Source organism: Lentinus tigrinus (genome assembly GCF_003813185.1).
Source record: "Lentinus tigrinus ALCF2SS1-7 unplaced genomic scaffold L226scaffold_2, whole genome shotgun sequence".
In the NCBI taxonomy this organism is placed as follows: domain Eukaryota; kingdom Fungi; phylum Basidiomycota; class Agaricomycetes; order Polyporales; family Polyporaceae; genus Lentinus; species Lentinus tigrinus.
Genome location: NW_027137911.1, coordinates 741,929 through 765,248, shown reverse-complemented (window position 1 = coordinate 765,248; position 23,320 = coordinate 741,929). Strand labels below are relative to the sequence as shown.

The window sequence follows — 23,320 nt, the reverse complement described above, 5'->3', positions numbered from 1 at the left end:
GCGACATGCTGCTGACCTCGTCTTACTGACGACGCAGCGCGGCCTGATCATGAGTCATCCGAGCCGCCGGAGGTGTATAGCCGGTTAGATCTTGAGACCCCTAGACTCTGGAGTCGGGGGGTCGAAACGCTTCGTCCCTCGAGGATACCTAGCATCATCGTCGATGTTGTACAAGTCATTGCTTGGAATTAGTCTCAAGTGCATGATGACTTATACAACGACGAGAGCGAGCGTGGAGAGAATTCGGAGAGTCGGAGGTAAGTACCCATGAGCCGCGTGATTACGTGAGACCTCGGTATGGCTGAGGCGATTTCCCGTGCAAGCTCCCAGAACCGGAGCCCATTTTCAGCAAGGATGCGTCTCCCGTGTTCCTCCCTGCTGTCCGCTGTGTGCGCCTCATAACTTGCGCTTTTATATACCAGCCTACTCCCGGACTTTGTCTGCATCCCTTGCAGTCCCTGCTTCCCCACACTAGTCTTCCAGGCCCTGCCCTCCCCGCTCTTCCCCGGATTCGATTCCTCCTGTCGGAATGCCTCACCACGCAGACTACTCGGTGGAAGACTCTCTCGCAGATCTCGAAATCCTCGATTTGCTCACCGCGCCGGTACCGCCGTCCTCGACTGAGCTTCAGAAGAAGCAGGCATACAAGCGCAGAGACGCCGATTTGGACCCCTTGCTTCTCGCCGCCGCTGCATCGTACGGACATGTTACGAGGAACCACTACGCCCACGACTTCTTCCCTGCGGTCGGAGACCCGCGTGCGGAGGGTGCGTACGATTGGACAAAGTGGCAGCCCGAGGCTCCAGGTACGCGGAAGGAGCGCAAGCCCCGCCTCAAGTACGAGAGCAGGCAGGCGCCGCGTTCGCACAGGCTCAAGCAGGTGGGATTGCAGGACAAGGAGAATGACTCTGCGCGTACAGCAACGAGTCCTCTGGGGTGCGCAGACAATCTTCCGTCACCATCCTCGAAGTCACCGGCATCCTCCACCGCATCCACCTCTCAGGGCTTGCTCCCTCCGAGCACTGAGCTCGAGGTGAAGTGCATGGCACGCACCCGAGTCCCTACCCCGCATGGCCCAGTGTTCCTCCATCTATACCACAACAACCGGGACAACAAGGAGCACCTTGCCATCGTGGTCGACCCCGCGCAGCTCCAAGAAGACTCGCCCTCCGTCGCCCCCCACATCCGCAGCCGGACCCTGGACGCTGTATGGTCAGAGTCCGAGACCGAGATGGAGCGCATCACCCGAGGAGCGTACGTCGGTCGTTTGTCGAAGGACTCCCAGAAGCCTTCGCAGCCTACAAGACAACGCGCGGACGTATCGATCACCGACGCCATACCTTCCCCTCTCATCCGCATACACTCCGAGTGCTTCACCGGCGAGACGATTGGCAGCATGCGATGCGACTGCGGCGAGCAGCTCGACGAGGCCATCCGTCAGATTGCGCAGCCCATCACGATCCCATCGCCGTCGAACCCCACGCAGACAGTGACGATCCCGGGCCGCGGTGCTGTCATCTACATGCGCCAGGAAGGCCGAGGTATCGGGCTCCTTTCCAAAATCCGCGCGTACAACCTCCAGGATCTCGGGCACGACACAGTCACTGCAAACCTCATGCTCGGCCACGGGGCGGACGAGCGGGGCTACGGCATCGCGGCTGCGATCCTGCGTGACCTGGGCTTGGGGGCAGATGGGGCGGAGGGCATAAGGCTGTTGACGAACAACCCGGATAAGATGCAGGCATTGGAGAAGGAGGGCATTCGGATTGTCGAGCGTGTGCCGATGGTACCGCGCTCATGGCAGCGTCGTCAGCACAGCAAGCTCGGCGAAGAGCTGGTGGGTGTGCATTTGCACGATGAAGATGAGAGGGGAAGGGGCGCGACAATGATTGGTGCGGGAGAGGTGTACGGGGAAGACTTGGATAAGTACCTACGGACGAAGGTGTTGCGTATGGGCCACATGCTTCCTCTCCTTTCAGACCTCTCGGACGCTTGAATATGCTGTATTCCCGGTTTGTGTTATTAGATATGTATGGGGCCCTGCGCTGGTGTAGTAGAGTAGAACAAACAAGAAGATAAGTGTAGACCATATTTTGGACGCGATATCGGGACGGCAGCCAAGCGCCACAAGCTTCGGCGCTCTGGGCTTACTCTCGGCGGCGTGGCGCTGGCTTGCTCCTGCGATTGCAACTTCAAGCTCGAGTCCTTCTCTGCCTCCTCGCCCAGCTTCACTCTCGACGTCGACGGCCTACCATGTCTATGTTTGACCCGCTCTCTGTACCCAACTTTCCTCAGGACGAGCCGCCATGGCCGACGACGCCCCATAGCCCGAACGACCCCATACCCAATCTTCCGCGGCCCTCGCCGCATCATCAAGAGTCGCGCGGTCCTCCTGCTGGCTTGTACGGGAAGGAGCCCCAGATTTATGGTCAACCCGAACCGGGCCTCATCTCACCTCGCGCGAATACCGCTTCCAATGGTGCGCAGTTCGAGAGGAAGGAGCCGTACCTCCGCGTGAGGATTACGTCGCTCGACCGGAACCGACGAGACGTCCTCATAAAGTTCGACGCTCAGGTATGCACGAAAACACTTTCTGCCGCTGTCAATCTGATATGGAGTGTGTACTCTATGTGTCCGACCGACGCGCAATAGACAAATCTGTCGAACTTCACCGGTACTACGTACCGCAATATCTCTCGCTCGTACTATGAGTTTCAGCAGTTCTACGAAGCCATCATCCAGAACAACCCACAGACTATTGTCCCTGCTCTTCCGCTTGCGCGAACATCCGCGCCAACAGACGAGGAGGACGACCGGCTCGTGAAGATCATGCTCCAGCGCTGGCTCACACGCATCTGCGAAGACCCGATTCTTATCCACGAGGAAGAGCTCCGGTCGTTCATAGAGAGCGACTTTGGCTATCAGCCGACTCCGAACACGCGCAAGAAGGCCTCGGGCGGGTTTAGCTTAATTCGCCGCGGCGTCCCTGACGAGGATGAGGAGTTGCAGCGGGCGAGGTTTGAATTGACGAAGCTTGAGGGGCAGTTCTTCGACGCTGCGAAGGCAATCGACAAGTTGGCTCGAGCCAGAAAGTGTGCGTACTAATCATGTCTTCCTCACGAAAGGTCGTTGGACTCATGGTCGTGTGCTCTAGCTATCGCCGCCGTGAAGGCGGAGATGGGTAACAAACTTGTCAATGTCTCCTCGACTGAGGCACACCCTCCTTTGGGCAACGCCATGGCCAAGTTCGGCCGTGTATACCATAGTCTCGCCGACCTGGACCAGGCACAGGGTATCAGTGAATGCGTTATCATAGGGGACTCCCTGGGCTATCAGGGTTTAAATGCGCGGTCTGCGAAGGAGACTCTGCAGCAGCGGACCGCCGTCCTGGAGGAGTATCAAGCCGCAGTGAAGGCAACTATCTCCAAGCGCAGGAACATGGAACGTCTCAAGGCAAGCACCAACATCAGTGCACAGAGGGTGGACGAAGCCCTCGAAGAGATGGAAGAGGTGCGTACCAGTCGGTCCGATCATCGGGAAGTTACATGACGCTCATGCGCAATGCAGGCCAACAAGTATGAGCAGATTCTTGAACGACGCGCTGCGGGTATCTCGCAGAACCTCCATCGTGCATTGGACAGGCACAAACGTTTGGTCACTGAAGATGTCACTGCTGCACTAGTGGAACATGTCCGCTCTACCATCATGTACGAGCGACAGCACCTGCGGGAGCTCGAGGCCCTCAAACCAGACGTCAACGCCGCGAACAAGAAGCATATACCCCAGAAGCCAGTCAGTGCGCCACGACCTGCGTTCATTCCTCCTTTGGAGGATGACTTCAGGCCCCCGATCCAGCGTCCGGCATCCGGGCCTCCATCAAACGCGCCGCGCAATGGTCCCCCTACTGTTCCTCCGTTCAGCGCCATGCCCTCGATGAATGGACCTCCGTTGGTCCCTCCTATCAGTGTTTCTGCATCTACCAGTGGACTGCCTCCAGGGCCCTCCTCTGGTGTATCGTCGCCGATCCGAGGCCCCCTGCCTCCACAGTCTCCCGGTGCAGGCCCGTCTTCAGCAGGTGCATCGTCATCCTCCTTTGCCCCGCCGCTCTCCGCGGGACCTCCTCTTGGCGGTCGTTTCGCAGATGGCACAAAATCCATGTTTGTCAAGTCGCCATCCTCTCCATTCGCATCGTCCACACCGACGCCCACGAAGCCCGCTTCCGCTGGTCTGCCTCCTGTCCCACAATCGCCCAATCCTCAAGCGGGCGCGCAGGCGCCGATCTCTCCTTTGCACGCCTCCGTTTCGGGCTCATCGGCACCTTCGCCTGCTCCCCACCCGCTGGGTGACCCTCTCTCGGCGTCGATGTTCGTATCCAGCAACTCCTTGGGCAACGGCCGCTCGAACTCGGTGTCCGCCGCGAGCGATGGGTTGGATCCGCTGGGCATGGCAAAGCCAGCTTACATGTCGGCTACTGTCCGCACGCCGACGCGTCCCCGATTGGATCCAAGGGAGGCGGCGAGCAAGCTCGCGAACATGTTTTGAGGGGTGCTCTTCATGGCTGTTTGTCTGGTCAGCACACACACTACGGATCACGTTCGGATTATACTGCAATGGTGCATTTGTTCTTCATTCGTGCACTGTCCTGGTGGGAGGGCATAGTAATTTATCATGACTGTACAAAAAGCGTCGGGGTGTACTCTGCCCTCGCATTCACAAGGTGGAATCTCTCCTGTCGGCCTCGGACGAAGTGCCACTGCTCGGTCGTGGCGTTCCAGTATGCGTTCTCTTCGACCCGGAACCGCAATGTCTCGTTGCGCTCGGGAACGAAGGAATACGCGTAGAGCTCGATGCTGTAGTATGTGTTAGGCAGTATGCGGAGTTCCCCCAGCACAGGGACGAAGTACGGGAGGTTTGTGAAGCCTAGTAGTCGTAAGCCAGACCGTCAACTCTGATTCAGGCTTCTCGAGATACTGCAACGTACCCATGACGGCTCCCGGTGCATGGCCATAATCACCAATGGGATGGCAGTATATTTGACCTCGGATCCCTTCGTCGATCATCTCTATCAGGGACTCCGACAGGACCTCGTTTCCCGTCTTGCCGGCCTGCATCTTCTCCAGGACGATGTCTTGCATCTTATTCGCACTCTTCAGCCCCTCCTTGAGTCCTTGGGGAGCGTCCGTTTCGCCCTGGGACGTCCGCAGGACATACGCCATGTGCTGCACGTCGGTGTTCATGCCCATGGCGGTGATACCGAAGTCGACATGCAGGAGGTCGCCCTCATGGATGATGTCCTTCGTGCCCGACCACCCGGGGAAGGACTCGGGCGTGATCACGGACACGCGTGGGTGGTTCCAGGTGGTGACGTTGAGTAGGAGCATCTTCTCCCTGTACCACCACTCGACGTCCTGTCGTCGGAGTCAAATCAGTCCAAATATTCGTTCGACATCCACATGCACGCCTCACCTCAGTGGTGGTCACCCCCGGGGTGATAACCTTCTCACTGAAGGCTTCCTCAACCAAAGCCCAAGTGATCTCCTGCAGGTCCCGGTAATAGTCGAGTTGTCCAGGAACCCGCGCCGCGACATACTCAATGGCCAACATCGGCTCGTTGACCGTCCTCTCCATCCACCTCTCGCCCAGCTCCTCCGCCAGGGCCTCGTATTCCCCGACATGTAGCCCACTGCTAAACGCGATAAACTTGTCCGTGTTCAGCGCGATGCGGTGCGGGCGGTATCTCTCGAGGACCTGATGGAGCTCCGGCCACACCGCGCCCGTGTTGTCGACCCAGCGGAGCGGGTTGGGCTGGCCGGCGAGGGTGGATGTGTTGGTGTGGAAGAGGAGGACCGTGCGCCGGTGCGGGGCGTACTCGGTCGCGTACTTGACGGACCACCAGAGGGGGTCCTCTGCGTGCTCGCGCTGGCTTATCTGGAGGTTAGCCTGAGGTTAGCGTCTTGAGATTAGTTGAATGACTATGGTGAACTCACGAGCCAGGCATCCATCCTGTACTTTGTCAGGAGAGCCGGGATGTTGGCCACCCGCTCGTCCCGCCAGCCATCCAGGATCGCGGCTTGTTCGCGGAGCGACGGCAGTTTCTGGTACCTGGCAGGTGTGGTTGGATGCAGTTGTCCATACGCCAGGCACAGCAGTTGCAAGAGCGATAGAACTAAAATAGCTCTGCAATACATGCCAGTTCAGTTCAATCCTGGGGTGTGTTCGTGACTAAGTCGCCTGGCACGATGTTGGAAGCATGAAAGCCGGAAGTGCGAAGGATCTCCGCTCAAGATGCGAGTTCCCGGGAGTGTCACAGGCATGTGAACATACTTATAAGCTTCCAAACAAGCTTCGCATGAGATCTAGCAAGCGCTGGGAGATACGTCCACATAATGCAAGTGAGAGACATTCGATAGCTAAGTATAGTATGTTAGGTCCCTCATGTGAGCACTGTGGTATACATAGGTACACTTTCTTTTGGGGTGACTTCTTCCAGACTCTAAACATACACTCTTACAACGACCCCTTCAGGATCTCCACGATCTTGTCGCCGAGCTCTGACGTTTTGACACTTCCACCGAGGTCAGCAGTCCGGAGCTCGAACCCACCCGCCGGCTTGTCGTCGAGAGCCTTGCGTACGGCGGCCTCAATTGCCTGGGCGTACTTCTCAAGACCGAGGGAGTAGCGGAGGAGCATGGCCGCGCTGAGAATCGTGCCGATGGGGTTTGCGATGCCCTTCCCTGCGATGTCTGGTGCTGAGCCGTGGATGGGCTCGTAAAGACCGGAGGTGGGCTTGAAGGATGGTGAAGTTGCGTCCGCCACAGATGGTGCGCCCGCGAGAGATGCGGAGGGCAGCAAACCAAGAGATCCAGGGATCACGCTAGACTCGTCGGAAAGGCTAAGTGGGAGAATATGAGTGCTGTCTTGGCAATAGAGAGAAAGACGGGCACAACTCACATATCACCGAACAGGTTCTCAGTGAGGATGACACCGTTGAGCTTCTTGGGGTTCGCGACGATCAACATCGACGCCGAGTCGACAAGGTGGTGGTCGAGGGCGAGCTGCGGGTACTCGGCCTGGAGAGTCTCAGTGACGACCTTCCTCCACAGGCGCGAGCTCGCGAGCACGTTCGCCTTGTCGATGGAGTGAATGGGGAGCGGCGGGTTCGCAGCGAGCGCAATCTGCGCGGCGACGCGCGTGATGCGCTGGATCTCAGACACGCTGTAGATCATCGTGTCCCATGCAGTGTCCTCATCCGGGGCGACGCCAGCCTCCTTGCGCGTGCCGAAGTAGGCACCGCCGATGAGCTCGCGCACGACGATGATGTCGACGCCCTCGGCTATTGAGGGCTTGAGCGGGGAGTTGGCAAGGAGGGACTTGGATGCGAAGTTCGCAGGGCGGATGTTCGCGTAAAGACCGAGGGCTTTGCGGAGAGCGAGGAGGCCTGGCTCGGGGCGCACCTTCGCGCTAACACCCCACTTGGGACCACCGATGGCACCTGGCCCGCAGTGTGAATGGCTTTTGTAAAGGTGTGAATTTGCACAAGTACGTACCCATGAGGATCGCATCGGCCTCCTGGCATGCCTTGAGCGTCGCGGCGGGCAGGGGCTCTCCTACGGCATCGATGGCGGCGCCTCCAAACTGATGCGTCTCGAGCTTGAGCTCGACGTCCTTTGACGCGGCGGATACAGTCTCCAGGACGCGCACGGCCTGCGCGACGACCTCAGGACCTGCGCAGGACGACATGAATACACTGGGGTGCACGCGATCAAAACTGAGACGTACCGATGCCATCTCCGGGGAGGACTACGACGCGGAAGCTGCAGCGGGGCGCGTGAGCTCGGCTTGCGCGCGCAACAGCTTGTGCGACTTACGACTTCTTGGACATGGCTGCGTGTGGGCTTCCAGAGGCTACAGGTGCGAGTTTTGTATGTTTCGTGGTAGAGTTCAAGCTGGTGACTCGAAGGCACACCTGGGTCCGTCGGACGGCCGTCCGATGACGCGACCAGATCTTGCTCCCCGCACCCAGATAATTATGGCGCCCGTGCGACCGGTCCGATCTCGATCTATAGCACTTGCTGCTCGCACGTGAGCCTTTATTTTCCTCTCCTCCTCTGCCCTCCACACTCGCGATGGCGTCCTCTGCAGCCCCAAGCGGCCCACAACCAGCGTGCAAGCATCTCGTGCTCGATGCTGGACCCCTGCTCTCCTTGGCGCCGTTGCGCGGGCTCGCGCAGACCTACTACACCGTGCCCCAGGTCCTGGACGAACTCAAGGACAAGCGCGCGCGAGAACACTTTGAACGGCTCGGGCTGTCTGCGGGTGTGAGCATAGATGTGAAGGGGCCGACGAATGCGTCGCTGGCGCATGGTGAGTGGGTCACGGGTGCGGAGGCTGAGGTGCTCAAGTACGATCGTAGTCATCCAGTGGGCTAAGAAGACGGGAGACTACTCTGTGCTCTCGCATGCCGATCTGTGCATCCTCGCGCTCACGTACGAGCTGGACGAAAAGGAGAAACAGGCCGGAAGTAGCCCTGCACAGCAAACTCCGGCACAGAGCAGCTCGTCTGCGAGCTCCGATGTCAAGGAAGATAACGCTGATGAGGCCGCGAAGTCTGAGCCACAAGTACAGGAGGACGGGCAGCACACTACTGCGCCCCGTGAAGAAGAGGAGCAGGAGCTCGATCATCGCGAGGTTTTGGAGGGTCTCACTTCCGACGCGGAAGAGCCCCCACCATCTGCTACTGAAAGCTCCGAGGACGAGGACGATTCCCCAGAAGATCTTGAGGAGAGAGAACCCCTCGATGTGGAATTGCAACCAGTCCGCGGCGAGCCTGCCGCAGATGTACCACCCGCCTCCTCTGCACCTCCCGCACCTACTTCCACCGACTCTACTCCCGCCGATACCACTGAACCCGCATCCACAAAATCAGTACAGGAAGACGCACCTGTATACGACGACCCCTCCGACGAAGACGACGGCGAAGGCGAGTGGATCACACCCTCGAACGTCGCACTACACAAATCCCGCGCACTCGACCTCCTACCATCCGAAGGAGTTGGGCGCAAGGGCAAGAAACAAAGGCAAGAGCCGATCGTGGTGGGCTGCATGACAGCCGACTTCGCGATGCAGAACGTGCTGCTGCAGATGGGGCTGGGGCTCGTCGGTGTCGAGGGCAAGCGGATAGAGCGCGTCAAGAGCTGGGTGCTCCGGTGCCATGCATGCTTCAAGTGCGTCTATATCTCGCTACGTCTCGCTTAGCCGTATCACCTCTGATCGACCTTCTCACTCTCATCCATTCCACCTACAGAATCTGCAAAGACTCGTCGCGCAAGTTCTGCCCGTCGTGCGGGAACCCGACGTTGCTCCGGGCGTCCGTCACGATCTCCTCACCAAACGCAGGGCCCAACACGCCTGCGATGCAGGTGCACCTGAAGAAGAACTTCCAGTTCAAGACCCGGGGCACGATCTACTCGATACCCGCGCCCAAGCCGGGGTCAGCGAAGACGGGCCCGGGCGAGGGTCTGATCTTGCGCGAGGACCAGGCAGGGTGGCAGCGCGCGAAGAAGCGCGCGGATGGGAAGAGGGAGCGCGAGGAGAAGCGGATGCTCAATGCTGCGAGTAGAAGTGCGGAGATGGGGCAGGGCGGCGCGATTATGGGGAGCTGGATGGACCCCGATTGGGTGCCGGAGATCGTGAGTGCTGGTGCGGGCGGGAAGGGAAGAAGTACGCGAGCGAGAGGGTTCGACGGCGACATGCCCATCATCGGGTTCGGAAGGAAGAACCCGAACGAGAGAAAGAGGCGGAAGTAAGAGCAAGGCGTAGTGGGGGACGTACCATAGATGACGGGAGGTTATCGTGCATGCGCTTGTAGATCGAGGTATCATCCTTGAGACTGGGAGAATGGTTGTATGTAATACATGTTCTTGTTGTACGACGTGCCTTCGATGCGTGTGCGTGCTCTAGGTGCCCAAGCTGCGGTTCATGAACCTCCTCTTCTGGAACGACATCCACCACTTGCTGGGTTTGCCCGTGCCATCTGCATACAGCCTCTCTACCAGTCGTTGTGCGAGCTCTTGCCGTACCTGGGTGAGGTAGCTCCGGAGGTACTCTGCGACCACAGCATTGGCATGCGCAACATATCCGGACATCACGTCTTGGTACTCACCAGCATCTGCGCGGTTGCCGGGGGGCGCGTAGTGCGCGTTGAGGGCAAAGTTGGCGTCGCCGGGGATGGGGAAGTTGTCCACGGCGAGCGTGTTGAGCAGCTTGGTGGCCTCAATCTGGCTGGGCACTGTGCGGGCGGAGCCGATCTTTGCGAGGCAATCCGAGACGAAAAGAATGAGGATAATGAGGAGGCGATCGGCGGGGCCCTTGATCTCGAAGTTGCGGAAGAGGGAGTTGGCGCGGAAGAGGTCGAGGGTCTCGTCGATGATATCCGCTTCTGAGGGATCGGCTGTAGGTATGGACTGTATGAGATGCCGCAAGACTTGGATACTGGTGAGCATACGCACCGACAGGAGCTGGACCGCGGAACTTGGACTTGATTGGCAGAATGGAGAGGTTCCCCACCTGGCGGACGTCGGGGACGTCGTTCAGTGACGAGTGGTACGCCTGCGGCCATTATCAGGTTCACTGGCTCAGCTGAGAGACATGTCGCACCTACTGGCATCGTGGCTGAGGCTGGGCAAGTACAGCAGGACCGAGCGCGCAGCGTACTGTACCATGTCGGCAACGGCCGAGGGGCCTGGTTCAGGGGACTGCCATATGGGGGAGGCGCGCTGCCGCATCGAGAATGAATGCGGAGAATGGACGTCATGATACATAACCTAGCTCGCCCTCGACTCGCCGCCACCAGGCTCTCTCCCCCTCTCTCCTTCAGCGGGCTCTCTCCCTGGCTTGCTAACGACGAGTACTTTACGACCGACACGTCCGCCATCATGCCGTCTGCTGAGGACCAGATATCCTCCCTCTCCGTCGAGTCGCTCGACCCCTCGCCGGACACCATCACGAGTGCGTCCGTGTGGCGGCACATCCTTCTGGCTATGTGTTGACTGAATTGGGGTGCAGGTCTAGTCAGGCGAGTCAGGACGATGACCTTGAAGCTCCTTCCGGTCGAAGTTCCTCAGGACAGTATAAGCGACCCTACCGGTCGAGTTGTCACTCCACAGGTCATCAACGCATATATCGCTGCTGCAGGAGATTTCAGGGAGGCAGTGAGTGAACGCAACCGTACAGATATGTCTACGTTATACTCAGCTCCACAAAGTTGCCGTATTGCCTGCTCCGTGCGCGCAGGGAGTTCATATGGGACGCCAATCACAACCCCGCAGACTACGAAGAGAACTGGTGTAGAGGTGCGTTCCTCCTTCGACGTTGAACTTCATAGGCACGTTTTACAACTTGGTACCTAGCAACGGCATGCGAGGTTCTCGCCCGACGCGTCGTCCACCAAGCTCCTCCGGAGAAGCTTCAAGATATCATGTCTGCCCGCTTCCGGCATAAGGAGATTGACGGCGACGTCAGCGGAAGGGTCAGTGCACTTGAGATGGCAATCGACTCTCATTGGTGCGTTTCTGTATGATAACTCGGAAGCTTGGGTCATCCACTCAAATAGCAAGACAGTACCATCTTCTTGTCGTCCAGCGAGGCACAGGATGGTAGGCGTTCGCGCTCCATACTCGTTCCATATCGTATACTGACCAACATGCAGTCGTTCAAGACCTGTGGTCGGGACGTACCGTACAAGTATACGACGATGACGGTGACGTCAACTGTTCGTGGACAATCGCTCTCGCTCTTCTTCACCCACTTATTCCAGCTCTCATGCAGTCCTTCCGTATAATCGGATCGAAAAGGGCGGGTTTTGGGATCGTCTCGACCCCAGTCGCATGGGCGTTCCCCGATACCAGAACATTTTCAGGATCATAGTGTGGTTCCTCTTCCTTTTCTCGTATTCCCAAGCAGGTCTGTGCCCAATCACGTCTGCACCGAGGCTTCTGGACTGATGACCATATAGTACGCGAGCCTCTCGACAAGCTCGACCCCGACCATGGCGACCTCGACGTCTGGGAGATCATCATGTATGTCTTGGCGCTGGCGTTCTCATTCGAAGGTAAGGTTCTCAGTTGTAACGCTTACCCTTCATTAACACTATCACATAGACCTTCACAAGGTACATACATCCACAGCAATCGGGAGAGCTGCACTTATCGTTGAATGTATACCAGATCTGGAAATTGCTGGTCCTTGTCTCTTGGAAGACCTTTGGCTTCTGGAACGTCATCTCCACTATAACAGATTGTTTGCTCACTGCCGCGTTTGTTCTGCGGATGGCGGGTATGGCCACGACGGGTGATCAGGGCACGAACTTGCGCCTACGTAGCTTCCAGTGCCTGAGTTTCGCTGCACCCTTGCTTTGGTTAGTGAACCCCAGGTTCCTGCCGCAATTTACTTAACGCCCTCGTTATTCTAGGATGAGTATGTGAATTTGCTGCTCCTTTGAGTATGCTACTCACCTTCAGATAGAACTCATACCCATCTTCGATGGCTTCAAGTAGGTACCCCGCCACCTCCGCGTTCTTGCTATCACTGACCGCCGGACCTTTTGCAGGTTCGTCGGGACGATGCAAATTTGTATCGCGCGCATGCTCAAGGAATCCGGGTTCTTCTTCTGTGTAAGTACCGTCCTGAATTCTATGGACCTATGGAACTGACCGCGGCTCTTAACAGCTTCTTGCGCTCCTCGGCATTGGTTTCCTCCAGGGGCTGTACGCCTTGGATGCCGCTGACGGACAAACAGACCATCCGACGAAGGTAAACTTCACTTGCGTTTCATGGAGAGGTCGTGAGAGCTTAAAGATGCCCTGCTATAGATCTTGAACGTCCTCATACAAGCCTTGTTGCAGTGAGTGTCAAGAAGAGTGACATGTTTTGCAGCCATGACTGAACCTCACGCAGGTCACCCAATTACGAGATGTTCAACGCAACGTAGGTCATAGCTCTGCCCATGTGGAGGTTCGGAACTTAATCGCAGCTGTTCAGACCGCTTGGAATGACTCTCTATTATCTGTAAGTCATCTGCATAGTTCCTACCCACCCTTCATTCTGACAGTCGAGTCCAGCTGGAACGTTGCAACGGCGGTGATCCTGCTCAACGTCCTCATTTCCCTATTCTCGTCGGCATACGAGGACGTGAGTTCCCTTACATGCATCGGATACATATGCGAACCACATACCACTGATCATCACACATTCAGGTTGTCGAAGATGCGGCTGCAGAGTACTTGACATACTTTGCTGGGAAAGTCGTCGGCATGATCAGAGCTCCAGACGAGTTCATCTACCCGCCACCGTTCAACATCGTCGAGATATTCTTGATTGCTCCGTTTGAGTGAGTTACCTTTGTGGACCGGTGAATCCGAATGCATTCCTCATCACGTTGCACAGGTTTTTCGTGAGCGAGAAGACTTACGCCACTGTTTGTCCACTCAACCTCTGACGTGTTCCGCAAGGCATTCGCCACTAACTTCCATGCTCGCTCCAGATCAACCGCTACGTGATGCGCGTGCTATTCTTCATTCCCCTGTGCGCCATCCTCCTATACGAGTCCCACCTAGACCCTGCGAGGAACCACTGGGTTAAGGACTGGTTCAGCTCGGCGGACGAGGGTGGCTCAGATGCGCCGCACTGGCGCGACCCGGAGGTCAGTGGGGACGACGCGGATCGCGGCCTGCAGATCAGCAAGGTTCCGTTTGACGAGCTCGTTGCGATGTTCCCGGATACCACGCATGTGAGTGACATCTTCAATATCGAGAATATCGGAGGAAGGCATTGCGGTGTACTGACCGAGGTTCTCTGTGATAGTCTCAAGAGGTAGCTGTGATGAAGGAGTTTAATGACCTCAAGGCGGAGATCGCGGAGCTGAAGCAGCTGATCATGGACATGGCTGCAGACAAGGCGAAGGCGCAGTGAGGGCTTGTGCACCCCCGTGGACTCACATTATGAACACTCCGACTTGGTTACGAAACACGAACAGGTTACGGACTCTGCCTGTTATGCTTGCTTACCTCTGTGACGACAGCTGTTGTACCCCCTGATGTCTCCCTGTTCTGTTGTTGTTTGCACCGATATATGGGCGATGTATCTTACATACCATCTTATATCCTGACATTGACATATTCCACGATATTGACTTGGACCCACACTTGACGATCACGTCTCGTCCATCGGGTCGCCCGCCGGTGGTTCTCGTGTCAACTGTGTGAGGACCGACATCCCGCGGACGAAGAACGGTCGGATCTCGTTGATCTCCATCGCAGCGAGATTTTGCAGCTGTAGCGTGTTATCAATACATGAGGAAACAGGCAAGAGGGCAGGTGATGCGTACTATCAGCTCGTTGGGGTCGAGCTTGGAGAGACCTTCTCGGCTCTTTGCTTGGCGCGCTTCTCGGATGTCTTTCAGAAGGGTGCGGATCTTTTCTGGATTTTGTAGGTCGTCGGGGGCGCTGTTGAGGGAAAAGTCGCTATCAGGACGGCTCGCGACACGTAAGAGGCGGTGGGTGCCTACACGTCGAGAAGTATCTTCGCGACCTCAGCGAAGCGGAAGGGCATTTCGCTGAAGCTGGGCAGGGTGGTCTCCTGCGTCAGCCGGTCCTGAAGAAATTCTGGGACAGGGGACATTCAGCGTAAGCCCTAGGGTGCCTCTATTGAGAGTACGTACCGACATTCAGCCACGTTGGTGGGATGATGTGGCATTTCTTCTTGAGTTTGAGATTGGACGCCATCCAGAGTGGAACTTTGCATTTCGTTGGTGGTCTTAGAGGACCGTATGCACCCTACACCTCCATGCAAGTCGCGTTAGGCATAGAAGGCACTCACGTAGAGTTGGCCTACCGAGATGAAGGCAGTCCGTTCCATGGACACGAGAGGTACGATCTCGACGAGTTGCTCAGACGCGACGAGTTCAAGCTCTGGAGGCGTTATGGATGCCCTGAGCGATGGAGGGAGAGACATATCTTCGAGCTTCTTGATTTGGTGTGTTGATATTCACAACACCAGAACGCGCAGGCCAGGTCGCAAATGGACGCGTCGTGGAGGAGCGGAAGGTGCGCGACCGCAAGCGAGACGCGCTACTTGAGACTGTCACGATCACGTGGGGTGACGCGTGTCGCCGTTTGCCACGGTTGGGTTTGTGATCTGAGATCTCCTTCTGCCTTGCCACCCTCATCTCCGCCAACTGCACCCTGCTGCCGCACTTCTAGCCCAGGCATCCTCCGCCTCGCCCTCTGCTGCCGCCATTCCCTCACTCCAGGACTGGACTCTGTGGGCAGGTGTCTCTCTCTGCCTGCTCACTCTCAACCTCGCGTACACCATGCTCGGCACCCGCACCAAACAAGTCTTCTCTTACGGCCGGCGCGGACACCGGGTAGTCAACGTCTACGATGACTATGACCGCGCTAAACCAAAGGAAGCTTCCCTGTCTTCTACCAAAGCCGAGAACGATGTCCCGTCTCGCTTAATATCGAACAAGTCCATCAAAGACTCCCCGATTTCAACCAAGACCAACTTCACCCAGGACGACTCCCCCATCCGCACGAAGAAGACGAGGAAATCCCCGAAAATCGCAAAGATTGGAAAGTTGGACGTTGCGAAACCCATGCTCCGCTACCCCCTTGGCTCCCTTGCCCCCAACGCCCCCGGCTCTCCTGCTGTTCCCCCACCTCTCCGGGCTAAGCGCCGCGTCAACGCGGTCAAAGCTGCCCCACTCACACCCAGCTCCCCCATTGTCAAGGTTGATATAGAGGTCGTAGACGCGCAGGGTCGGCGGGTCAGCCGGGAGCATCGTATCTCGCGGGCGGATGTCCAGGCAAACGTCCTCGCTCCTGCAACATCGGTCAAGCCTGTCCCTCGTACCAAAGCGATGAAGAAGAAACAGGCCGAAGCTCCCATCGTTGTTAGCTCTGATGGGGAGGAGGACCCCTCGCTCGCCCGTCGGCCTGAAACTCAACGAATTGTCGCGAGTTCAAAGCTGGCCAAGCCTGTTCCTCGTGCCAGGGCTGTGAGGGGTAAACAGGCAAGCCCTGTCATTGTGCTCAGCTCAGACGACGAAGATTCTCTCCCTCGCCGTCCGAAACGTACTGCCAAGAGCAAGGTGCAGCTCCTCGTCATCTCGGACGACGAGGATGACTCTGGTAGCGACTGGAACCCGATGAAGGATGCGTCTGATGAAGATACGTCCATTGAGGAGCCTGCACTGAGGACCCCTCGATTGCGACGCGGTCTTCAACGCACACGGTCGAACGTGGTCCGATCACCCTCGCCCACACCATCTCTCTCCCCTCCATCCACTCCTTCGACCACGCCTCCCTCAGATCCCGGCCCTAGCAAGGTACAACTCGCAACGCCACCTGCCGCCGCTCCGAACAAAGTGCCGTCCAGCAAGTTACCTACATCTACCGCAGCACCTCCCGCACCGATCACCCGTCATGCAACTCTGCCTTCCCACTTATCCCGACCACAAACCCTGGTGCCGTTTTCTTCGCTTCCTGAATTCGAACTTGATGAGGAGTCAGGACCAAGCCGCTCCAAACCCCGGAAACTTACACCGATTCGTGCACGTCCCGGCCGTGCCATCTTCCCAGCGCCGCCCTCCCCACCATCTCCAACCACCTTCTCTGAGATCGACCTTGATGTCACCTTCGATTTCGCACAGCTTGCTCTCTCCCCTAGGGCCCTCGCAGAAGTTAAACGGCTGGACGCTGCTGCTGGACCCTCCGTCCCTGCATATGTACGCCCTCTCCTGGATGAATGCGCACAGTCCACTCCACACGAGTTCTCCGCATTCATCGAGATGTTCCCGCACGATCCCATTGTGCGCTCGCGTACCTCGACGAGTTTGCCTACCTTCCAGAAGATCGGCGAGGCGAGCTACTCGGAGGTGTTTGGCATTGGGGATGTCGTGCTCAAGATCATTCCGTTGCGGGACGAGGAGCGCACCAGGCCCATTAGCATGGACGTTGACGGCCCCGCACCGAGCGACGCCAAGGATGTGCTGAAGGAGATCATCGTGACGAGGGCGATGGGTGAGACGTGTACCGGGTTCGTCGAGCTACTTAGGACGTACGTAGTCCGTGGGAAGTACCCCTCGCTGCTCTTGGATCTGTGGGATGAGTATGACGAGCGCAAGGGCAGCGAGAGTGTTCGACCAGGTTCGTTTCTCTTGATATGTTGAACTTCGCCGCCTCTCTGACATTCCGGTCCTCTCGCAGATACATTCACTGTGTCCCAGCTATATGCGATCATTGTGTTGCCGAACGGCGGCCCAGACTTGGAAGCTTACTCCTTCAACACGCCCTCGAAGACGGGCTGGAGGCAAGCTTGCAGCATCTTCTGGCAGGTTACACGCACCCTCGCGGAAGCCGAGGACCTCGTCAGTTTCGAGGTACGCATACATCCACTCAGACACCGATGTTCCCCAGCCTGACATCGTTCTCTTTAGCACCGCGACCTCCACTGGGGTCAGATCCTTGTGAAGAACGTGCCCGCAAAGAGCACCAGTCGCAGAAAGACGCGTACGTCGATGGACGACCTGGAACATGGCGTGCTGGTCACGATAATCGACCTTGGGCTAGCACGGATGGACTCGCATGACAACGTCGGGAATAGCATACACTGGACGCCGTTCGATGAGGAAACGTTCGAGGGCGAAGGCGACTACCAGTTCGACATGTATCGCCTGATGCGCACGCACAATGGTGACGAGTGGGAAGAGTTCCGGCCACTGACGAACGTCATGGTGAGTGCGCTCTACCTTCTCCCCCGGTCCTGAGGGCTCATAAAATGGTTGTTTTGCAGTGGCTACACTACCTCGTGCTCAAGCTGCTGCAGTCTAAACGCCTCCGACCGCCTGCCGTTGCCCGGAAGAGCTCAGCTACACAGTCTGCCTCGGGATTCAGCGAGCGCGAGTGTTACGAGTGTCTGAAAGAGACCGAGGCCGTTCTGGCGCAATGCCTTGCTTCCGTGAAGACTGCACAGACTGCGAAGAAGGGCAGGCGGAAGACCGTCGCACCGGGCAAGGCAGGCAAAGTCAAGGATCCTGTCGGGCCCAAGAGCGCAGGCGAGCTGCTGGATGTCGCTAGATCGAGAGGATGGGTGCGGTAGACCAAGGTTCTAGATCTAGAGTCGACCTCGGTTCTTCACAACATTACCATTGATGACGAGAGTGATGAGAGTGTACTCTAATACCGTGTGTACTGTATACCCCTGCATCTTGGATTTGTGATACCATTACAGTATGCCACCCATGTTCGGGTGGTGGCAGGCGATGGCCCGCAAACCGGACGAGCTCAGTAAAACAATAGTGTATTCGAGGCAATCGCGAACGAAGAGGTGTTGGGACATTGGGAAGTCGTCGGTAATGCTACAGCTATATGGCTGGGTCTGTAATCCAAGTAATCACGGTTCCGCTAGGTAGTGATGTGGGTGGGAGAGTGCAAGGCGAGCTATACGAATGTGCGAGGACTGGAAAGTCAGAGTAAGACAGGATATGCTCCTTCAGAGCAGGTGGACAACGATACATGATGACAGACAACGCTAACAGACGACAACATCGATGATCGAGGACAGCGGGAGTTCAGCGTGGATACAGAGTTGAGACACGGAGATGGGAGGGAAGGCAGAGGATGAATCATGAGGTAGCGCAACCGGAGGACACAAATAACATAGGGGATATGCGAATAAAATAGGAAAGGTGGAGGGCCGCGAGTGCGTGCTTCGCGGCTCCGGGGTGTGAAAAGTGAGCCCAGGCGATGCACGTTGCAGTGCACATTGCGTGCCGTCCGCAAGGAGGTGTCCCTCATTGACAAGATGGGTGATGGTGGCAGCGTGCTGCCGCTGCGTCCCACTCCCACCGCGCAAGGCCGAGTGAGTGTTGCCATCATCCGGGGATCCGGGGAGACGATGACGACAGAGACATCGTCGCGATGCGACAGAGCTCAGGAGTGAGGCTACCTGTCCTCCTTGACGTCTGTAGCCTTCTTCCGGGTTGCAGTCGTTGTGCCGTTCGTGCCGTTAGAGCTCCTCGGCGGCGTGATCTTGCGCTTTTTGCGAGGAGGGGCCGCCTTCTCTAATGTGCGCGCTGCTGCGTGACCCATGGCCCTGGTGCGAATCGTGCCGCGCGGGGCAGGTGGTGGTGGTGGTGCTTGCACCGGCGCTGGACGCCGGCGAAAATCGTATCGCGGCGCTGGCGCTGGCTGCAAGGGTGCAGGCAGCGCCTTTGAGCTTGCAGCACGGGGACTAGGAGAGCGAGAGGTCGACCGTGACTTGTTGGGGCCGGCACGGGTGTTGAACACTGCTGGGGGAGGAATATGAGGCTCAGGGTGACGAGGGCGGGAGGGAGTGTCCGCCGGAGATGGAACAGAGGTTGGTTGGGAGCGCTCGGGCGAGAAGCCGAGTTGGGACAGCGTGACATTCTGCTCGTGTTCCATATCACCGAGCTGCGGGAGTATGGATTCGAGCTGAGAGGTGGGCAGTGCACTGGTGTTCTGGACAGGCCACTGTAACGAGCCATTCGGAGTAACGAGTGGTGTGTCGACCCACGACTCCGTCTCTTGTGACTCGTCCTGAGCGCTGAGCTGTGACTGGGGCATGGTACTGATTGGGCTGGGGAATCGGTTCGGAGATTGTGACTGCAAGTGACGCATGGGTCGCTGTGGCGTGGATAGACATTGTGCGCCTTCATGGCGGGGCCGAGGCGAAGCCGGTGGAAGTCGGTACCGAGGAGAGGGTGGTCTGAGGACTGGTGCACGGGTGTTGAAGCCTTGCGAGGGAGGCTCCTCGTCGGCGGGCTCAGTGAGCGTCCGCTCGAGGTTCCCGGTCTTCTTCCGGTAGCGGTACGCATGACTGACGCCGTTCCCGTTAGCGTCGATGTACCAGGTCCGAGAGATCCTTGGATCTTCCTCGTCGCTCTCTTCGCCGTCGTCGTGCCCGTTGAGCATGTCGCGAGTACGCCTGAGCGTACGAGGCCTTGGTTGGACCTGGACGGAGAACCGAGGTACGGAGGTCACGGGCGGCAGCTTGCTGTTCTCGTAGGCGAAATCGCGAACCCGGATACCCTGCGCGGTCAGTGCCTCAACAATCTTATGGCCCGCCTGGCTTTCATCGTCTGTTGCAGGTGGTTGTGGGTGCTGCGAAGCAAGGGACGGCGGAGAATCCGCATTGTCCTAAGGTAAGTAGTGGTTCAGGATACTGGACTCTGTGTAAGTGATACAATGGACTTACGGTGGCGACGGATAGCAGGCCGTTGCCTGAACATGAGAATGGGGGTGGTTGGGAAGCACCGTCTTGCGCATCAGACGGTTGTTGTATTGCAGCACACATTGTTCTGGGCTACTGGGGAATTGACCCCGTTGTTAGTGGATCGGTTGGGAGAATGTGCTGGGTCGTCGGACCGCCACAATTGGACGGGCTTCTTCGGCGTGGTTGGGCGTGGATCTGAGCGTGACGGCAGACAATTATGGTGCTTGCTGATCTGGGTGATCACGTCTTTCGACAGGTCTCTGTTACGATTCCCCCGGGGGACAACGTACGACGACGGGGAGAGGGAAGTAGCGGGGTGGTCGTCGTCGCTGAACAAGCCGAGGACGCGTGCAGGAGAGCTGAAATGAAGGCCTGCAGAGCGGTCCGAAAGCGAACAGGACGACGCGAGTCAGTCCGACCCGAACAGGAAATCGGGCGCCCGTGTCACGCGTCACAGCCTTCCCGCGCGCCTGTCCTCACCGCCACCTCGTTGCTTGTGCCTGCCACTGCACCTGCGACCATGCCTCGCGTTCGCTCTTGCCCTGCCTCAGCGCCCCGCTCGTCAGTCGGAGCAGCCTGTCCAGATTCTCCGTCCTTCCCCGCTTGCAGGGGCATCATCCGCAAGAACGAGCCTGCGACTCCGCCGCCAACTGGACTTAGTATCCTACCGGGCACGAGAGTCTTCCAGGGCAAACTGACAGAGGCATGAAGCCGAACGTCTCTAGGGAGTGTGTTGACAACTTCCCCTTGATGTGACTATATCGTTAGGATGCAATAGCGATCTACAACTCACTGACAACGTGAGTTCTCGAAGTGACTGGCAGCGTGCTCCAGCGAGCTGACATTTGCTGCAGTTGCCAAAGTGCCGAACTGTCAAGCAGTCCTCTCATAGATACTGCAGCCGGCGGCCTCTGAGCGGCAACAGCGATGCGCCCTCAAAACACGCACCTCTTAGCGGGCCTTCTCCGTTCATCATTGCGATGCCCACGGCCCCTATGACCTAGTCTCGGTTACGCCGGACATCATCGGATTGTGCATCACTTGGCCGCTCCTCAAGAAGCTCACTCGGGCGCAAGCCGTCCAGTTTGTGCCCCCACCTTCTCTCTCTCCTCTCTCCTCTATCTCTCTCCTTCTCGTCATCTGTCGTGTCACGGGCGGACATGTCTGACTCAAGCGACTCGGGCAACTTTTTCATTGTCGATGACCATGACATCAAGTCTATCACCTACGCAACTGAGGATAAATGGTTCCAGCAGTTGAACGTCAACCAGGCCTACAGCGGAACAATCACTGAGGGCGTAGCTGGAGCTAAAGCGAGTCTCGAGTTCAGAGGTATGCCCCTCTATTATATCGACGCGACAGGGGGCTTACCGTACAGCAGGCACTGCTGTTGGGGTAGTCGGTATTGCGACGACAGTCCAGAATGTAGGCCCTCCAGCGGTACAATTCTCGATCGACGGAAATGTCATCCAGACGACGACAGCACCGAACAATGGCTCTGATAACTTCTCATTCGTCTACCTCGCCCAAGATGGCCTCGACGGTTCTTCATCGCATACTCTCGGGATCAACGTTTTGAACGCTACCGCGGACTATCCATTCGCCATGGACTATATCCTGTACCTGCCTGTGCAAGGGGCTACCCCAACCGCCTCGCAGTCGGTGATTACGACCTTCCTTCCTGCACCGAGCGGAACAGGAGCTTCCCAGGACGCTTCGAGCAGCAAGTCGTCCGCGCCTGTTGGAGCGATCGTGGGCGGTGTCATCGGTGGCCTTGCGCTCATCGTTGCGACGGCCATCGCCATCTGGTTCGTGTGCTTCCGCCGTCGCCGGTCCACCGGGCGACCATACTTCTATGCGACATCTGCCAAGCCTGGTGATCTTCTTGACGAAACTGGTTCGTGCCTGTCCTTCTATCCGACATGATATATCCTCTGACAGTTCATCTAACAGAGGCAAAACCTACGCCGTACGAAGTGAGCGCGGCGTCTGTCGCGCCTTCCACGTATGGCCCTGGTTCGCAATACCAGGCCGGGCCACAGTCCACTTACTCCTCCGCACCCCCACAAGCGCCGTCATCTGCGTATAGCGCGCCGTCGCAATACGCCCCTCCGTCTGGCCTTGGATATGGGTCCCAATCCGGGTACACGCCTTCTGAGGCGCCCGTGAGCGACTACAGCTCGGGCTCAGGAGCATCTGCGCCACTTGTTCTCGCGTCTGGTAGCACGCCACGCGCGAGCGCGAGCCCCAACCAGCCGCGAAGCAAGGCAGCGGAGGCCGGCCTATTGTCGGTGCCTCAGGAGGCGACGTTCCACGCCGACTCGGGTGTCCGCTTTGATGCCAATGGGCAGCCCATTCCTGCCGCATCCTCATCTTCGTCTGCCAACGTCCTTGTGCCCACTGCAGACCTTTCGGATGTCCCGCCCTCGTATACGCCCGCATGATTCGCTGAGAGGTTGGATGCTATTCTGAGTCCGGGACATGGTCACTAGGGAGATGAGATGGAGGAGAGAGAACCATTTTGTTTCGCTGCGTGGTCTGCGACCGCACATCGGGGCTTTACTTTGATTCACAGTCAGTTTACAATACCCGTCTCTGTTCGGTAATGTTATTTGGTGGTCACACTCTCGTTCTGTATATTAACCCGTGCGGGTCATAGTAACGTACTCATGTGGAGTGTACCGGTTGGCCGTAGGCATTCAGTATTCATTAGGTTCAAGGTAAGTCAGCACGAGTGCGACCCACCTCACCGTGTACGTCGTTTCCCACTGGTTAACCACGCTTTCCTAGAGAAGGTACTTTCGGGATGAGAGTCAATATTGGCGCCCAATCTTGAACGGTTTCATTCCATCATCCTCCTGGAAATCACATTTGAATGCGTCCTACTTGACTAGGTGGAAGGGACCAGCGCAGAGGCTGCTCAATCTAAGGATGAGTTGCAAACAGCGCTTCCCACAATCCCCGCGGGTCAATGTCTCACTAGTCCGGCGCTGATGGACCTTGGCGCACAACGTTGTCTTTACCCGTC

General features: G+C 57.6%; 12 protein-coding genes across 12 annotated transcripts; 7 read left to right on the top strand and 5 right to left on the bottom strand.

Moving 5' to 3' along the window:
• Positions 1-338: 338 nt before the first annotated feature.
• L226DRAFT_529367 (uncharacterized protein) lies at positions 339-2,101 on the top strand. The gene has a single exon (XM_067679588.1). It carries the CDS (start codon positions 530-532, stop codon positions 1,994-1,996), a length of 1,467 nt encoding a protein of 488 aa, XP_067541486.1. The 5' UTR covers positions 339-529; the 3' UTR covers positions 1,997-2,101.
• A 96-nt stretch (positions 2,102-2,197) lies between these two features.
• Positions 2,198-4,921, top strand: L226DRAFT_608237 (uncharacterized protein). The gene is made up of 4 exons (XM_067685903.1): positions 2,198-2,574; positions 2,653-3,094; positions 3,155-3,510; positions 3,568-4,921. The coding sequence occupies exons 1-4, from the start codon at positions 2,254-2,256 to the stop codon at positions 4,540-4,542; spliced, it is 2,094 nt and encodes a 697-aa protein (XP_067541485.1). The 5' UTR covers positions 2,198-2,253; the 3' UTR covers positions 4,543-4,921.
• Positions 4,613-6,277, bottom strand: L226DRAFT_529365 (uncharacterized protein). The gene is made up of 4 exons (XM_067679587.1): positions 5,988-6,277; positions 5,467-5,928; positions 4,982-5,408; positions 4,613-4,920 (listed from the first exon to the last, which is right to left on the bottom strand). Exons 1-4 carry the CDS (start codon positions 6,186-6,188, stop codon positions 4,667-4,669), a joined length of 1,344 nt encoding a protein of 447 aa, XP_067541484.1. The 5' UTR covers positions 6,189-6,277; the 3' UTR covers positions 4,613-4,666.
• A 17-nt stretch (positions 6,278-6,294) lies between these two features.
• On the bottom strand, positions 6,295-8,005 carry L226DRAFT_498731 (3-isopropylmalate dehydrogenase). Its single transcript, XM_067677686.1, has 5 exons — positions 7,869-8,005; positions 7,780-7,814; positions 7,548-7,724; positions 6,952-7,492; positions 6,295-6,892 (listed from the first exon to the last, which is right to left on the bottom strand). The coding sequence occupies exons 1-5, from the start codon at positions 7,880-7,882 to the stop codon at positions 6,508-6,510; spliced, it is 1,152 nt and encodes a 383-aa protein (XP_067541483.1). The 5' UTR covers positions 7,883-8,005; the 3' UTR covers positions 6,295-6,507.
• Positions 8,006-8,111: 106 nt separating this feature from the next.
• Positions 8,112-9,940, top strand: L226DRAFT_529363 (uncharacterized protein). The gene is made up of 3 exons (XM_067679586.1): positions 8,112-8,364; positions 8,414-9,224; positions 9,305-9,940. The coding sequence occupies exons 1-3, from the start codon at positions 8,127-8,129 to the stop codon at positions 9,804-9,806; spliced, it is 1,551 nt and encodes a 516-aa protein (XP_067541482.1). The 5' UTR covers positions 8,112-8,126; the 3' UTR covers positions 9,807-9,940.
• A 16-nt stretch (positions 9,941-9,956) lies between these two features.
• Positions 9,957-10,666, bottom strand: L226DRAFT_565735 (ARP2/3 complex 21 kDa subunit; the record flags this gene model as incomplete). Its single annotated transcript, XM_067683828.1, has 4 exons — positions 9,957-10,105; positions 10,163-10,450; positions 10,509-10,608; positions 10,661-10,666. 4 exons carry the CDS (start codon positions 10,664-10,666, stop codon positions 9,957-9,959), a joined length of 543 nt encoding a protein of 180 aa, XP_067541481.1.
• A 166-nt stretch (positions 10,667-10,832) lies between these two features.
• Positions 10,833-14,201, top strand: L226DRAFT_608233 (calcium activated cation channel). Its single transcript, XM_067685902.1, has 21 exons — positions 10,833-11,007; positions 11,065-11,210; positions 11,264-11,351; positions 11,409-11,562; positions 11,620-11,654; positions 11,708-11,770; positions 11,827-11,961; positions 12,014-12,109; positions 12,159-12,169; positions 12,225-12,416; positions 12,519-12,550; positions 12,608-12,671; positions 12,727-12,810; positions 12,870-12,901; positions 12,955-12,984; positions 13,039-13,065; positions 13,119-13,188; positions 13,254-13,387; positions 13,444-13,474; positions 13,541-13,786; positions 13,861-14,201. The coding sequence occupies exons 1-21, from the start codon at positions 10,935-10,937 to the stop codon at positions 13,966-13,968; spliced, it is 1,851 nt and encodes a 616-aa protein (XP_067541480.1). The 5' UTR covers positions 10,833-10,934; the 3' UTR covers positions 13,969-14,201.
• Positions 14,114-15,087, bottom strand: L226DRAFT_498720 (Psf2-domain-containing protein). Its single transcript, XM_067677685.1, has 5 exons — positions 14,890-15,087; positions 14,717-14,831; positions 14,564-14,660; positions 14,384-14,501; positions 14,114-14,328 (listed from the first exon to the last, which is right to left on the bottom strand). Exons 1-5 carry the CDS (start codon positions 15,007-15,009, stop codon positions 14,209-14,211), a joined length of 570 nt encoding a protein of 189 aa, XP_067541479.1. The 5' UTR covers positions 15,010-15,087; the 3' UTR covers positions 14,114-14,208.
• A 145-nt stretch (positions 15,088-15,232) lies between these two features.
• Positions 15,233-18,414, top strand: L226DRAFT_549658 (uncharacterized protein). The gene is made up of 4 exons (XM_067682699.1): positions 15,233-17,204; positions 17,265-17,437; positions 17,495-17,791; positions 17,851-18,414. Exons 1-4 carry the CDS (start codon positions 15,368-15,370, stop codon positions 18,154-18,156), a joined length of 2,613 nt encoding a protein of 870 aa, XP_067541478.1. The 5' UTR covers positions 15,233-15,367; the 3' UTR covers positions 18,157-18,414.
• Positions 18,415-18,578: 164 nt separating this feature from the next.
• L226DRAFT_124103 (uncharacterized protein) lies at positions 18,579-20,554 on the bottom strand. Its single transcript, XM_067672214.1, has 2 exons — positions 20,275-20,554; positions 18,579-20,180 (listed from the first exon to the last, which is right to left on the bottom strand). The coding sequence occupies exons 1-2, from the start codon at positions 20,371-20,373 to the stop codon at positions 19,002-19,004; spliced, it is 1,278 nt and encodes a 425-aa protein (XP_067541477.1). The 5' UTR covers positions 20,374-20,554; the 3' UTR covers positions 18,579-19,001.
• On the top strand, positions 20,219-21,254 carry L226DRAFT_124108 (uncharacterized protein). Its single transcript, XM_067672215.1, has 3 exons — positions 20,219-20,225; positions 20,290-21,092; positions 21,147-21,254. The coding sequence occupies exon 2, from the start codon at positions 20,510-20,512 to the stop codon at positions 20,999-21,001; it is 492 nt and encodes a 163-aa protein (XP_067541476.1). The 5' UTR covers positions 20,219-20,225; positions 20,290-20,509; the 3' UTR covers positions 21,002-21,092; positions 21,147-21,254.
• A 198-nt stretch (positions 21,255-21,452) lies between these two features.
• L226DRAFT_542181 (uncharacterized protein) lies at positions 21,453-22,736 on the top strand (the record flags this gene model as incomplete). Its single annotated transcript, XM_067682112.1, has 3 exons — positions 21,453-21,624; positions 21,674-22,189; positions 22,246-22,736. 3 exons carry the CDS (start codon positions 21,453-21,455, stop codon positions 22,734-22,736), a joined length of 1,179 nt encoding a protein of 392 aa, XP_067541475.1.
• Positions 22,737-23,320: the final 584 nt, after the last annotated feature.

What these genes read in the sequence shown, in the direction of transcription:
- L226DRAFT_498720 (XM_067677685.1), bottom strand. Translation starts at nt 15,009, where the DNA reads ATGTCTCTCCCTCCATCGCTCAGGGCATCCATAACGCCTCCAGAGCTT. An exon ending in GCGAAGATACTTCTCGACGT is followed by an intron (nt 14,502 to 14,563) that starts GTAGGCACCCAC and finishes TTCCCTCAACAG; the next exon opens with CGCCCCCGACGACCTACAAA. An exon ending in TCGACCCCAACGAGCTGATA is followed by an intron (nt 14,329 to 14,383) that starts GTACGCATCACC and finishes AACACGCTACAG; the next exon opens with CTGCAAAATCTCGCTGCGAT.
- L226DRAFT_124108 (XM_067672215.1), top strand. Translation starts at nt 20,510, where the DNA reads ATGGTGCTTGCTGATCTGGGTGATCACGTCTTTCGACAGGTCTCTGTT.
- L226DRAFT_529365 (XM_067679587.1), bottom strand. Translation starts at nt 6,188, where the DNA reads ATGTATTGCAGAGCTATTTTAGTTCTATCGCTCTTGCAACTGCTGTGC. An exon ending in ACAGGATGGATGCCTGGCTC is followed by an intron (nt 5,929 to 5,987) that starts GTGAGTTCACCA and finishes GCTAACCTCCAG; the next exon opens with ATAAGCCAGCGCGAGCACGC. An exon ending in TGCACCGGGAGCCGTCATGG is followed by an intron (nt 4,921 to 4,981) that starts GTACGTTGCAGT and finishes TACGACTACTAG; the next exon opens with GCTTCACAAACCTCCCGTAC.
- L226DRAFT_529363 (XM_067679586.1), top strand. Translation starts at nt 8,127, where the DNA reads ATGGCGTCCTCTGCAGCCCCAAGCGGCCCACAACCAGCGTGCAAGCAT. An exon ending in GAATGCGTCGCTGGCGCATG is followed by an intron (nt 8,365 to 8,413) that starts GTGAGTGGGTCA and finishes GTACGATCGTAG; the next exon opens with TCATCCAGTGGGCTAAGAAG. An exon ending in CGGTGCCATGCATGCTTCAA is followed by an intron (nt 9,225 to 9,304) that starts GTGCGTCTATAT and finishes TTCCACCTACAG; the next exon opens with AATCTGCAAAGACTCGTCGC.
- L226DRAFT_608237 (XM_067685903.1), top strand. Translation starts at nt 2,254, where the DNA reads ATGTCTATGTTTGACCCGCTCTCTGTACCCAACTTTCCTCAGGACGAG. An exon ending in TCATAAAGTTCGACGCTCAG is followed by an intron (nt 2,575 to 2,652) that starts GTATGCACGAAA and finishes GACGCGCAATAG; the next exon opens with ACAAATCTGTCGAACTTCAC. An exon ending in CCCTCGAAGAGATGGAAGAG is followed by an intron (nt 3,511 to 3,567) that starts GTGCGTACCAGT and finishes TGCGCAATGCAG; the next exon opens with GCCAACAAGTATGAGCAGAT.
- L226DRAFT_124103 (XM_067672214.1), bottom strand. Translation starts at nt 20,373, where the DNA reads ATGTGTGCTGCAATACAACAACCGTCTGATGCGCAAGACGGTGCTTCC. An exon ending in GCCTGCTATCCGTCGCCACC is followed by an intron (nt 20,181 to 20,274) that starts GTAAGTCCATTG and finishes CTTGCTTCGCAG; the next exon opens with CACCCACAACCACCTGCAAC.
- L226DRAFT_608233 (XM_067685902.1), top strand. Translation starts at nt 10,935, where the DNA reads ATGCCGTCTGCTGAGGACCAGATATCCTCCCTCTCCGTCGAGTCGCTC. An exon ending in CTCATACAAGCCTTGTTGCA is followed by an intron (nt 12,902 to 12,954) that starts GTGAGTGTCAAG and finishes AACCTCACGCAG; the next exon opens with GTCACCCAATTACGAGATGT. An exon ending in GGAATGACTCTCTATTATCT is followed by an intron (nt 13,066 to 13,118) that starts GTAAGTCATCTG and finishes AGTCGAGTCCAG; the next exon opens with CTGGAACGTTGCAACGGCGG.
- L226DRAFT_498731 (XM_067677686.1), bottom strand. An exon ending in GGCCGATGCGATCCTCATGG is followed by an intron (nt 7,493 to 7,547) that starts GTACGTACTTGT and finishes ACTGCGGGCCAG; the next exon opens with GTGCCATCGGTGGTCCCAAG. An exon ending in GAGAACCTGTTCGGTGATAT is followed by an intron (nt 6,893 to 6,951) that starts GTGAGTTGTGCC and finishes TCTCCCACTTAG; the next exon opens with CCTTTCCGACGAGTCTAGCG.
- L226DRAFT_549658 (XM_067682699.1), top strand. Translation starts at nt 15,368, where the DNA reads ATGCTCGGCACCCGCACCAAACAAGTCTTCTCTTACGGCCGGCGCGGA. An exon ending in CAGCGAGAGTGTTCGACCAG is followed by an intron (nt 17,205 to 17,264) that starts GTTCGTTTCTCT and finishes GTCCTCTCGCAG; the next exon opens with ATACATTCACTGTGTCCCAG. An exon ending in AGGACCTCGTCAGTTTCGAG is followed by an intron (nt 17,438 to 17,494) that starts GTACGCATACAT and finishes CGTTCTCTTTAG; the next exon opens with CACCGCGACCTCCACTGGGG.
- L226DRAFT_529367 (XM_067679588.1), top strand. Translation starts at nt 530, where the DNA reads ATGCCTCACCACGCAGACTACTCGGTGGAAGACTCTCTCGCAGATCTC.